Source organism: Neolamprologus multifasciatus, chromosome 4 (assembly GCF_963576455.1).
Source record: "Neolamprologus multifasciatus chromosome 4, fNeoMul1.2, whole genome shotgun sequence".
NCBI lineage: Eukaryota > Metazoa > Chordata > Actinopteri > Cichliformes > Cichlidae > Neolamprologus > Neolamprologus multifasciatus.
This window is the reverse complement of record NC_140442.1, coordinates 20,313,132-20,327,419: the sequence shown is the minus strand read 5'-3', so window position 1 is coordinate 20,327,419 and position 14,288 is coordinate 20,313,132. Positions and strand designations below refer to the sequence as shown.

The following is a 14,288-nucleotide window of genomic DNA, read 5'->3' as shown; positions in this document are numbered from 1 at the left end:
CGGATAACTGCAACTCAGCAACTCTGGCTGGTAAGTAGAAATCAGTTAAGTTAAAGACACATAACCGAACAGACATGACAGAAAGGGATAAGAAACAATATTCTGATATCTGCTGAAATATTCTGTTCTAAAATGAAATTATGTTCTTTTCTGTTTCAGCCCCTACACCTCATTCAAGTAACGGTAATATTTGTAGCATGGAGGTACTGATTAATCTGTCAGTTATTGTCATGACTAATCATTTGTATAAAACAAGAGCTGAACACAAAGAGATAAATGTCCATCACAAAACGAGCAAAGTAAAGAAAATACACATGAAAACATCAAGAGGAGCACTTTGATTTCTTGATGATGGAAAAATCAGTTACCTGCTTTAAATGAAAAAAAAAAAAAAAAAAACGTGTGATAATAGAACACCGAGTGTAGGAACACTGTTCATTAAAAGGAAATCACTTTGGCTTCTGACATTGTGAGTACATGTTTTCAATAACTTGAATGTGAAAGTCACGAAACAACTGACTGAAAATCAGGCTCTGTTCGTGTGTCTAATTAAAAATTGTTTATTGGTGGGTATGGTATTATACATTAGAAATGTTGAACACACAACTCAGGTCTTAGAGTACACACAAAAGATGTTAGATTACTTTTTATGTACAAGATATTTATGTTTGCTAAATGGAAATAGTTTACTGAAATGATGCCTCGAAAACTTTTCGAACTTATACCCATTAATATTATATTTTTATATAAGTATGTCTTGATTTTCAAAGGCTACTACACAGTCATGTATGTCTAAAAATATGTGAAATTGTTGAAACTGGGATTTTTCATCTACAGTGAACGTTGGCACCAACAATTTTCCAGCTTACGGCTGTGCATCCAGCAACCTGTGTGCAGCTGCTTCAAGCCTGGGTTCTCTACCTTTCATGCAGAGTGTTGGTACCATAAAAAGTGGACCAACCTGTACTTTACCCACAACAACTGCAGCACCAACGACAACCACAGCTGGCCCAACCACAACGATTGCAGCACCAACCACAACAACAGCTGCTCCAACCACAACAACAGCTGAACCACCAACAACAACAGCTGCTCCAACCACAACAACAGCTGCTCCAATTCCGACCACAGCTGCACCAACCACGACAACAGGTGCTCCACATGGTGGTGCTACACATGCCATAAAAATGATAACATTTTAAATATAGACTCAGAAACTGTTAAATGGTTGACAGTTGTTGGAGCAGGCTGATAGGTTTGTAGCTTAAACCTATTCGCTGGAACGTTGAAGACAATATAATTACACAGCAAAGCAAGACACGAAGTAGGCAAAGATCTTCATGTTTCTCGTGCACGGGAGAGAACCGGACAAACGCCGTTCCTTCGCTTGACCCCAGTTGCTCTCGTCCGCTCCCCCGTAACACTGCTCTTTTATTGAGGTTACATGAATATGCATAGGTTCATTAACATATGCCGCCTATATACAAACAAAGAGTACCTTGCCTGTGTGTGTGTGTGTGTGTGTGTGTGTGTGTGTGTGTGTGTGTGTGTGTGTGTGGTCAGAGTGTGACCCCATAAATGACTTCCCTAAACCTACTGGTCTGGAAAGTCTAGCACTTAGCCTAAAACAGATATAGCCACGTTTATCCTACCATAAAACAATAAAACAAGGTACGACCTCTTCCCATGCTCCCAGGATGTAGGTGTGGATTCCAGAACACTCTGGAATGCACACCAAGCCTTTGCAGACTATTAAGGATCACACATCCTATCACTACACAATTATTTAAACACCTCTACCAATCTAAGACTAATTATAAAACTCTAAGCACATATAAGTAGATATTTCTAAGCATAAATGACAATCAACATTACAAAACCTAACATTCCCCCCTTTTTGACCTTTATGCTAGAAAAGTTCCCAGTTATGATCACCTCATGTCTGACAGTGTAAATGCAACCATTTTTATACACAGCATATGTCAATCACCCTAAATTACTTTAAAAGTACACAGTTTAACAAATGTATTAGCAGTTATCCCATTCCTCATTGATCTCATCCAATGGTAAACTGCATCCTACGAGCAAACAAATGAATTGTTAATAGTCAAAAGAGAAATTAACATTTTCAAAAACATCCCAGCTCTGCGGTGATCACCCATCATCTGTGCAGAGTGGTTTTAGTTCGGCAGGGCGTCATGAATGTCTCTTCCAGTTGTTTCCATCACTGTCCATAGGACCAGAGTCCAAAAGTATGTAGAATAAACATTCAAACATACCAGTTGGTTTTGTTGTTTGTCAACATGGGTCTCAGCTATCTCCAAAGCTGCAGACCTCTTCAGCACTCTAGTTTTATGGCCTCTATCAACCCCCATCACCTCACTTCAGGCCTTCGTCCTGCGAGGGGGATACTTATGACTCCTCCATTGTCCATGCTCTGCAGAAAAACCCCTCTGTGGAAAGGGTGCTGGGTCCAGTTATCTTACTGCTGTTAAGATCCCAGCAGTCTTCAGAGTGTCATCGTATGCACAGTACAATGACACAGCATTAGGTGATGTTCATAGGAAACTGCTGCCATCACCACCATAGCTTCTGGTTCCTGTGCTCTTCACAGAATCATGATGCCATCCTTGGACTCCCTCTGCGCTGTCGATGGAGCTTGGCATGCTCCCCTCATCCTTCAGGTGCCCGTCTGTTGTCCACAATCTCCTCTGTTGGCCTCTGGAAAGCCCCCTTGGCACAGCTCTCATTCCAACGCAGCTTCAGTTCCTTGCTGTGGCTCCAAAGTCTGATCTCATGATGGGCCCCAACCAGCTCGACCTTTGACCTCAACCACTGCCAGGGCTGTCAGCTATGCCTGGAATGGTTCTTGTTTCTCACTGGGCCTCTGAAGATTTCTCAGGAGATGACTGCTGCACCTGTATTTCCTTGCTAGGAGGAAAAACTTCTATTTGGAGAGCATGTCAACAATCATCAAACCACATTCTTTAGTTCAGTGAACCTCACTTATAGGCCATCAAAGCCTCATCTGAACATGGATGCACCACTTGCATAGGTTTAAAATACCCATAAATGAACTGTTAATCACACAAATCACTGCAACAATAATAAAAAACATTGTTTCATGTTAATCCTGGACCCCCCCTCTTGACGCATGGACACTCCCATGAGTCAACTCATCAACCCTAGATTCCTGTCTTAAAGAAAAAAGGTTAGCTAGATCACGTCTCAGGCAACATCAGGGTGTCTCCTCCGGAGTAGCTCCGTAACCCTGCAATAAAAGATGTTAGTGTGTTTTTTGCATACTAAGTTTGCTTAACACCAGGCTCCGCCAGGAGCCTGCATACACACCATCATGGCCTGGAAAACAAGATCTGGAAGTGAAATCAAACTTCACACTTATAAACAATTGTATCATAAGAGAAATAAAGCATTCAACATCAGCAAGACAAGTATCATGTGCAGGTTTTCTCAAATCAGTAAACTACAATTATTTCCATAATTCGCCTCAGACATGGATCATCCCATGTGCTCAGTTAACATTAATGTAATCGGTGACTTCCCTTAAGCAAAGTCACTCCACTCATGTATCACTAGGAGCTCAAAAGTGGCCAGTTAATGAGCTCCATATTCAACTATTCCATAAACAATGCATCTCTTATTTGTTTTTCCTCATGTCACTTGTCCGCTTCTGCCGAATCCTCTACATGTACTCTTAGAAAAACAAACATTAGCAACACACATAGATGGTGACCAGGCGCAGGTCGACAGGTTCCAGAGGTGCTATAAAAAGACCATAAAGTTAGCCATCCATAGCTGTGGAAAGAATGTTATTCACATCATCAAAGTAACCTTCACATTTTCCCAAAACACAGTGCAACAGCATCACCACTCATAACCTGTAAACACAGTTTTCTTCACACATAAACCCAGAAATCCTATAGTAGGAAAAAAAACATCAACCAGCTGTCCTGGTATAAATCACATGATCAAGTCACATGAAGAACTGTAATGCTGTAGAAAAGAAAATGCAATGTTAGCGCTGCGCAGATGTATACACTCTTTCTCACAGTTTCCTCTGTGAGCAACACAAGGTAGTGAATAACACCCCTGGTAGATGCACAGACACAGAAAGTGGCACTTAAAAGGTTAAACCATCACGCAACCTCGAATGTTGCTGGCATCTTTCTGCTCCTGTAAAAAGAAACACACATAGATTAATCTGCACCTTTGTCAGGTGGGGGTTAACTTCACACAGTCGTGTTACATCAGTAAAGTCTTGTCAGCTTCTGTCAGCTTTTACTCATTCATTCATACATTCATTCTTTCTTTGCTGATAGTGGAACCTATCGTCGCATTTAGTTTCCACTCTCAGCAAAATGACGTCATTTCAAAAAGAAAAAGGAGAACTTTAGATCGGATTACCTCGCTGAATCCTTTTTGGACAGGAACTTACTTTCTAATTGTCCCCAGATAAGTGACTTTCTCCGGAGCCCATTTAATGTGGAGAAGCTCACTTGTAACAATTTTCTCGACAACGTGTCGTACAGTGCTTTCTGTTCTAATCGTGCAGATCTGCTCAAACAGAGATTATCGAACAAAACTTTCAGTGCACAGTGAAAGTAACAAAATAAAAAGGCCTTGTTAAGTCATGACACATGCTCCTCATCTCAGGAGGGTAAATCATACCATTAGCACGGTTTATCATACCATCATACTAATTGGCAGGCTCAACTTCACAACAAAAGAAAAATCATCAGCTAGATTAACTCCAAACCAACCATCAGCTGCACAACACACAACATAACCCTAATATGTTATTAGATATGAGTTTAATCCCCAGGTCTGTGCTTTTCACTCAGTTAGGCCACAGACCCATTTTATTCAGTTTTCCTTTTTCCCCCATCATCACAAAACATGTGACATGTTGTCATGCACTTCACAAAAGAAGTTTGTTCTGATGTATTCAGAGTTGTGTATCTAGGTACAGGATTCACTTGCACATCAAAACAGGAAACTCAGTGTTTTAGAGTCTCCACTCAACACACAACAAACTCCAACACATCCCATTCACTCGTGCTAGAATTCAGTCACCTTTCCTTAATCTAAGAACGATCAACTAATTTGCATATCAGCTATTAACCCACTAAGATGACAGGACAACAGAAATGCATATTCAAAATGTTATCACAAAAATAGAATTTCCCTCATACAGTAAATTATTTGTTCTGCACCAATCAAGCAGAAAGCATCTCCCAATTCACTATATTAACAACTAAATTTATTGTCTGATCACTGGGTGGTCAAACCAGAATCTTTTTTTCCCACAAAAATTAAACTGTTGTCCTGCAACCTAGAGAGTCAATTTTTTTTGCATTGGATAAATTCAGCATTTGATAACAAGTGTCTGTTAAATTGACACTATTTTAACACTGATGAGAGACAACAAGCTGATTTTCATTGTGTATTTGTGTTATTAGGCAGGTTTAATCAATGTCTGTGGAGCTGCATATCCAGCAGGGCATGTTCTTAAAGCTGCCTTTCCTACACATTTCTCTGCTATTATTTGATCATCTCTTAACTAATGTGCTATGAGTCCACTGGTCTTTGCATCACACTAAGTGACTTGGACAAGATGGTAAACAGACTCACATGCTTAAGATGTTGTCTAATCTTCATGAGCTCTCTTGTGTTTGTGTTAGTAGGGTTAATGCATGTTCTGCTTGTGTGTGTGATTCTGTATATGTTTCTTTTTTGCAGTGTTTCAGACTCCTTCACAACTTTCCAACTTAAGCAGTCAGTTTTCTTTTCCCCAGGTTTGCTAACCCCAAGTTTGATTTCCCATATTAAACAACAAAATTCCTATGTGTTCTCACCACTGCTCTCACTCTGTTGTCCTCTCCCACTTCAACAGTCCAACAGCCGGCAGTTGTCCTTCAGCTTTGTCCTGTATTTCACTGTCTCTTCTTGCCATTTTCTCCAAAAGTGGCAAATGTCGAACTCCAGCAGTCTCCTCAGTTCTCCTCAAATGTTTTTGTCACATGCACAGTGAAGTTGCAGCTTGTTGGAAACACAGTGCCATTCATCCAATCAGGCAGGATGATGGGTTTGCTCTTCTTCTCTGATGCTGTTTGTCCACACTGCTGCTGCTTGCTGGGACTCTTTGCCCAGGACTTTGCTGCTGTCTCTTTGTCTGCCATGTTATTGCTCTTTGGAGCTGCATTCCTTGTCTTCAGGGAGGAGTGAGAGCTCGCTTATGAGGTTGAGAGACACATGGTGCTGTAAATAAGTCAGCCAGAAACTTGGCCTGAATGTTTCTAATGATGTTAAACTATAACTTTCTTCCGACCGCTGCATGTGGAAAATTGATTCAGGTCTGCTTTTCATCTGAAAGTGACAAACTAAGACATGTTCATTATTATTATCACTGCTTAATCAACACACATCTCTCTCTCTCTCTCTCTCTCTCTGTTTTTGTGAACAGTCCTTTAAGCAGAAAATGAGATTGTAGTTGTTCTTGGCTGATCAACACAAAACAGATTATTTTTCATCTACAATGTAAATTTTGTCTCTCTTGTACTCTTTTTTTTTTTCTTCTTTACAATAGCTGGTGACCTGCAGAATCACCGCACTCACAATCAGAGGCAATTACTTTTACACAGCGCACAAAAACACTGTGACATCAGACACATTCACACTCACTTTTTTCATCTGCGCAAATAAATAATTTGGCCAATGGCATGTGCCATGGTGATCCATAAATATGATTACAAGTTTATTTAATTATTTTTCAACCCAACAAAACAAATAAACAAAAACATGATGCTGATGCTATGAACACGCTACACACATGAGTCAAGATGCAGGAAAACTGCTGCGCATCTGAAAGAAGAAACTGAACTCACGGAAACGCTGCACACTCCAGTTATCACAGTTATCATGGTTCTTTTTCCCTCTCTTTGAAGAGTTCTCAGCCAGCTCCTGATCTGATAATGTGTAGCTTGCTCATCAGCTCAGAAGAGACCACAACGCAACCTCACACAGTGGTTGCGTGCTTTGCCCCACAGTGGCAAAGACTTGCACTTTCATATTCAATTCAGCTTCTCCATCATGTACTTTTAGATGTTTCATACAGGGTTCAGCATATTAGTTGTTTTCATAGGTGTGCTCTATATCTCAACAATGGCTCATATTAGGATGACAGTTTTTCAGACAGGTCAAGTGCCTCTATGCGCGCAATTATTAAAATATTTACCTATATCACTTCATCTCATATGTCATTGTACCGAATTTGAGCAACCCTAAGATTAATGCAGATTACTTTTAACAACTGACACAGACGTACACAAACAGCACAAATAGGCCTTTAACTTTCCCCAGCCTGCGTGAACCCGCACGGCATAGGCGTCGCTCTCTTTTGTTTATAGGCCTGCGATTAACCGCACGGCTCAGGTCCGCGTGAAACCCGCGCGACCGTGCTCGCGTGTACCCGCGCAGCTAAGGAGCCGTCGCTCTCTTTTAAAAAAAATACTACTAATACTAAATACTTTGTGCTGCCAGGAGCGAAGTCCAACATAAACGTCTGTCACCCTCTGACGCACTCTTGGTTGCTTAGGAACCCATGATAACAACAAGAGCCTGTGTCACAGACCACGTGTTCTGCTCCGCACCCACTCACACAAACACACTCAAACACAACAACAACAACACAAAATAGGCCTATTGTCCAGCACAGTCTGGACCCCGCGGAACTTCTCAACGCCCCACAAAGCGGCGGAGAACTCACCTCTCGCTCCACAAAGCAGCGAGGAACTCAGTTATCGCTCCACAAAGCAGCGAAAAACTCACTTATCGCTCCACAAAGCAGCGAAAAACTCACTTATCGCTCCACAAAGTAGCGAACTTCTCAACGCCTCACAAAGTGGCGGAGAACTCACCTCTCGCTCCACAAAGCAGCGAGGAACTCAGTTAGTGCTCCACAAAGCAGCGAAAAACTCACTTATCGCTCCACAAAGCAGCGAAAAACTCACTTATCGCTCCACAAAGTAGCGAACTTCTCAACGCCTCACAAAGTGGCGGAGACTGCACAACCACACGGTTATAGAGTCGGGCTCTAGGAACTTACTTGGTGTTGCTTAGCGTGTAATATCAGCCTCGGATCCCGCCAATCGTCATTCATCGAGGAGGAAAGACAGACAGTTAATCCACAGGAACTTCCTGGCTGACGTCAGTCTTTCAGTGTGTCTCTTCTCCCCTCGGTGAATGTCGACTCCAGGGATCCGGCATCGAAGGACCAATTAATGATAGGTTTGTAGCTTAAACCTATTCGCTGGAACGTTGAAGACAATATAATTACACAGCAAAGCAAGACACGAAGTAGGCAAAGATCTTCATGTTTCTCATGCACGGGAGAGAACCGGACAAACGCCGTTCCTTCGCTTGACCCCAGTTGCTCTCGTCCGCTCCCCCGTAACACTGCTCTTTTATTGAGGTTACATGAATATGCATAGGTTCATTAACATATGCCGCCTATATACAAACAAAGAGTACCTTGCCTGTGTGTGTGTGTGTGTGTGGTCAGAGTGTGACCCCATAAATGACTTCCCTAAACCTACTGGTCTGGAAAGTCTAGCACTTAGCCTAAAACAGATATAGCCACGTTTATCCTACCATAAAACAATAAAACAAGGTACGACCTCTTCCCATGCTCCCAGGATGTAGGTGTGGATTCCAGAACACTCTGGAATGCACACCAAGCCTTTGCAGACTATTAAGGATCACACATCCTATCACTACACAATTATTTAAACACCTCTATCAATCTAAGACTAATTATAAAACTCTAAGCACATATAAGTAGATATTTCTAAGCATAAATGACAATCAACATTACATAAAGACTCTTAGTATAGTGGGGTATTTAAAAACCTGTAATCTTTCATTTTAACTTCAGTCCTTTCATTCTTTCTCTCCTGATTGCAGCTGGAGCCCTTCAGTGTGAAACCTGCACAGATCAGACGTGTTCAACCACAGTAGCAAAAACATGTTCTTCAGAGACCATGTGTGTTACAGCTACTATTTTAGGTAATCTTTTCTTCATATTATTTCATACAGTTCAGTAAATTTCAAATACCTGTGAAGCTATGTGTGCTTTCCATCAACATTAATAAAATTCATCATTAAAAATATTAAAATTACTTTGCAGCTACCTCATCTGGAACTACGGCAACACAAATCTACAAGGCATGTGCATCTTCCTCCCTGTGTCCAACTACGGGCTCTCAGACATTTTCAGTTGACCTGGGTGTTCAAAGTGCTCTTGCATCTGCCACATGCTGCAACACGGATAACTGCAACTCAGCAACTCTGGCTGGTAAGTAGAAATCAGTTAAGTTAAAGACACATAACCGAACAGACATGACAGAAAGGGATAAGAAACAATATTCTGATATCTGCTGAAATATTCTGTTCTAAAATGAAATTATGTTCTTTTCTGTTTCAGCCCCTACTCCTCAGTCAAGTAACGGCCTACTATGTAACTATTGTTCCACCTCTCAGTGCAACACACCATTGCAATGTCAGGGAGTGGAGGACCAATGCTTTCAATCAATGAGTGAGTCTTCATCATGCATACTTTAACAAAAAGCATCTTTAAATTTGGTTTTTGCATAAAATGAATTCAACAAACATTCTTTTTTTTCAATCAGTCAGGAAAACCATTACCAAGCATTTTATCCGTATTTGTAATGAATGTGATTTTGTACTTTAAATCGTTAAAGATGAAGATTTGATAATCAGTGTAGGAAATGATACATATTTGTCCACAACACATAAATATATTAGTTAAGAAGTATTCCCAAAAATTAAAAAAAAAATAAATCAATATTTGTAGCATGGAGGTACTGATTAATGTGTCAGTTATTGTCATGACTAATCATTTGTATAAAACAAGAGCTGAAAACAAAGAGATAAAAGTCCATCACAAAAAGATCAAAGTAAAGAAAATACACATGAAAACATCAAGAGGAGCACTTTGATTTCTTGATGATGGAAAAATCAGTCACCTGCTTTAAATGAAGAAAAAAAACATATGTGATAATAGAACACCGAGTGTAGGAACACTGTTCATTAAAAGGAAATCACTTTGGCTTCTGACATTGTGAGTACATGTTTTCAATAACTTGAATGTGAAAGTCACGAAACAACTGACTGAAAATCAGGCTCTGTTCGTGTGTCTAATTAAAAATTGTTTATTGGTGGGTATGGTATTATACATTAGAAATGTTGAACACACAACTCAGGTCTTAGAGTACACACAAAAGTCACAAAAGATGTTAGATTACTTTTTATGTACAAGATATTTATGTTTGCTAAATGGAAATAGTTTACTGAAATGATGCCTCGAAAACTTTTCGAACTTATACCCATTAATATTATATTTTTATATAAGTATGTCTTGATTTTCAAAGGCTACTACACAGTCATGTATGTCTAAAAATATGTGAAATTGTTGAAACTGGGATTTTTCATCTACAGTGAACGATGGCACCAACGATTTTCCAGCTTACGGCTGTGCATCCAGCAACCTGTGTGCAGCTGCTTCAAGCCTGGGTTCTCTACCTTTCATGCAGAGTGTTGGTACCATAAAAATTGGACCAACCTGTACTTTACCCACAACAACTGCAGCACAAACCACAACCACAGCTGGCCCAACCACAACGATTGCAGCACCAACCACTACAACAACTGCTCCAACCACAACAACGGTGGCACCAACAACAACAACTGCTGCTCCAACAACGACAACAGCTGCTCCAACCACAACCACAGTAGCAGCAACAACTGCTGCTCCAACCACAATCACTGTGGCACCAACCACAACAACAGCTGCTCCAACCACAACCACAGCTGCTCCAAACACAACCACTGCAGCATCAACCACAACAACAATAGCAGCAACAAAAACAACTGCTACTCCAACAAAAACTGCTCCAACCACAACCACTGCTGCTCCAACCATAACCACTGCAGAACCAACCACAACCACTGTGGCATTAACCACAAGCACAGCTGCTCCAACCACAACCACAGCTGCTCCAACCACAACCAAAGCTGCTCCATCAACAACGGTGGCACCAACAACCACAACAGCTTCTCCAATCACGACAACGGTGGCACCAACAACAACAACTGCTGCTCCAACAACGACAAAAACTGCTCCAACCACAACCACTGCTGCTCCAACCATAACCACTGCGGAACCAACCACAACCACTGTGGCATTAACCACAAGCACAGCTGCTCCAACCACAACCACAGCTGCTCCAACCACAACCAAAGCTGCTCCATCAACAACGGTGGCACCAACAACCACAACAGCTGCTCCAACCACGACAACAGCTGCACCAACCACCACCACAGCTGCACCAACCACAACAACTCCTACTCCAACAACGACAACAGCTCCTCCAACCACAACCACAGCTGCTCCAACCACAACAACGGTGGTACCAACAACCACAACTGCTGCTCCAACCATGAAAACAGCTGCTCGATCCACGACAACGGTGGCACCACCAACAACAACAACTGCTGCTCCAACAACGACAACAGCTGCTCCAACAACGACAACAGCTGCTCCAACCACAACCACAGCTGCTGCAACCACAATCACTGTGACACCAACCACAACAACAGCTGCTCCAACCACAATAACTGCTGCTCTAACCACAACAACTCCTGTACCAACCACAACAACTGCTTCTCCAACAACGACAACAGGTGCACCAATCACAACAACTGCTGCTCCAACCACAACCACTGCAGCAGCAACCACAACAACATCTGCTCCAACCACAAGCACTGTGGAAGAAACCATAACCACAGCTGCTCCAACCAAAACAACAGCTGCTCCAACCACAACCACAGCTGCTCCAACAACAACGGTGGCACCAACCACAACAACAGCTAATCCAACCACAACAACAGCTGCACCAACAACGACAATAGCTGCTCCAACCACAATAACTGCTGCTCCAACCACAACAACAGCTAGTACAACCACAACCACTGTGGCGCCAACCACAACAACTTTTGCTGCAACCACAACCACTGTGGTACCAACCACAACCACAGCTGCTCCAACCACAACCACTGCAGCACCAACCACAACAACAGTAGCAGCAAAAACAACAACTGCTGCTCCGACAACAACAACAAATGCTCAAACCACAACAACAACGGTGGCACCAACCACAACAACAGCAGCCCTAACTACATCCACTGTGGCAACAACCACAACAACAGTGGCATCAACGACAACCACTGTGGGAACACCCACGTCCACCGCAGCTCCAACAACGACAACAGCTGCTCCAACAACGACAACAGCTGCTCCAACCATAACCACAGCTGCTCCAACCACAACCACTGCAGCACCAACAACAACAACAATAGCAGCAAAAACAACAACTGCTGCTCCAACAACAGCTGCTCCAACCACAATAACTGCTGCTCCAACCACAACAACTCCTGTACCAACCACAACAACTGCTACTCCAACAACGACAACAGGTGCACCAATCACAACAACTGCTGCTCCAACCACAACCACTGCAGCAGCAACCACAACAACATCTGCTCCAACCACAAGCACTGTGGAAGAAACCATAACCACAGCTACTACAACTACAACAACAGCTGCTCCAACCACAACCACAGCTGCTCCAACCACAACCACTGCAGCACCAACCACAATAACAGTAGCAGCAAAAACAACTGCTGGTCCAACAATAACAACAACTGCTCCAACCACAACAACAACTGTTCCAACAACAACTGCTGCTCCAACCACAAACACTCCTGCACCAACCACAACAACTGCTACTCCAACAACGAGTAAAACTGGGAGGGATGGCCTCCTCCCATATCTGCTTCAAGATTATACACATTGGTCTGGGCAGGTGTATTGTTTTTTTGTTTTTGTTTTTTTTTTTGGGGGGGGTTCTCTTTCTTTCTCTTCCCCCCCCCTCCTTTGTATATACTTATTTAGGTATATAAATATGTATGTATAGACATAGATATATGATCGTTTATATAATGGTAATTACATTTTATGTAAAAAGGAGGGGGAGAGGAAGGAAGGGAAGGGGGAAAAAAAGAAAAAAACTGTCACTGTAAATGAGATACATACTTTGTTGCCTGATTTGAGATATGAGTTGACCCTCATATCTTTTTTATTCAAAACATTTCATTTGTTCTACAGACAGGCACAATTAAACCCAACATTTAGCTTCATCGTTATTAGGGTTTTTATGCGTGATATCTGTTTGTAGACTTATATTATTGTATGTAATTATACATGTATATTGTATACTGAGGTAGGATCAAATAAGTATACCTTTAAGTCTGTTTGTACCAACCCTTTCTTTGTCTCATTATTGTTTAAAGTGTATTTTGTTGTTATTTTAGTCATGTTCAAAATAAATCAATCATTCAGTGACAAAAAAGAAAAAGAAAAAAAGAAAATAGAAACCATAAGATAAGCCTGGATGCTGATGTATTATATTTCCTTGGGAACTCACAATCCTCTCTAAAACGAACACTATAATAGAAAATCTCCATGGGTAACAGAAGTTTAATTCCTGTATTCCAAATTGTTGTAAAAAAAAAGTTGTATGAGTTACTTTAATTTAAGCTGACGAGTAACTTGTAAGTCTGTTCAGAGGTTCTGGCAGAGGATATGAGAAGACCTAACTACATAGTTATTTTCATGGTCAAAATTTTTTAAATGCAGCCTTTGCACATGAAATTGTGTTTTCTTAGTAAACATTTGAATTAATTCTAGTTTTAGTTTTCTCAGGTTGTTAATTATAGGTTCTTGAGGTGAGTGTAGCAAAGGCATCTTCTAATGACTTACCATTTTATTCTAATTCTAATATGAGTTTTTTCACATTATGTGTTTCATAGCACATGAGAATATACAGATGAGGTTGAAGCAAAAGCAAAACACCACAAAACATCAGGTAAGAGGAGCCAACAATTAGGGGTGGGTTTCAATAATCGATTTTCCGATCAAAATCGATTTTAGCTTAACTAAAGCATATCGATTCATTAAAATCCTGAATGGATTTTTAAATATAAATGTATTTTGCCAGAAACGCCAGAATCTCAGGTTAAACCTCACAAAACTATTTTAACAAACACCAAACAGCTAAAACAATAAATGAGAGCAGGTAAACGGAAAAAGACGTTAACACAAATCAATGAGATGTTGGCTTTCTCACCCG

General features: G+C 41.2%; 1 protein-coding gene across 1 annotated transcript; it reads left to right on the top strand.

Annotated features, from left to right (window-relative positions):
* The first annotated feature begins 9,257 nt into the window (after nucleotides 1–9,257).
* Nucleotides 9,258–12,082, top strand: LOC146520361 (uncharacterized). Its single transcript, XM_085157201.1, has 3 exons — nucleotides 9,258–9,373; nucleotides 9,503–9,613; nucleotides 10,537–12,082. The coding sequence occupies exons 2-3, from the start codon at nucleotides 9,576–9,578 to the stop codon at nucleotides 11,969–11,971; spliced, it is 1,473 nt and encodes a 490-aa protein (XP_085013327.1). The 5' UTR covers nucleotides 9,258–9,373; nucleotides 9,503–9,575; the 3' UTR covers nucleotides 11,972–12,082.
* Nucleotides 12,083–14,288: the final 2,206 nt, after the last annotated feature.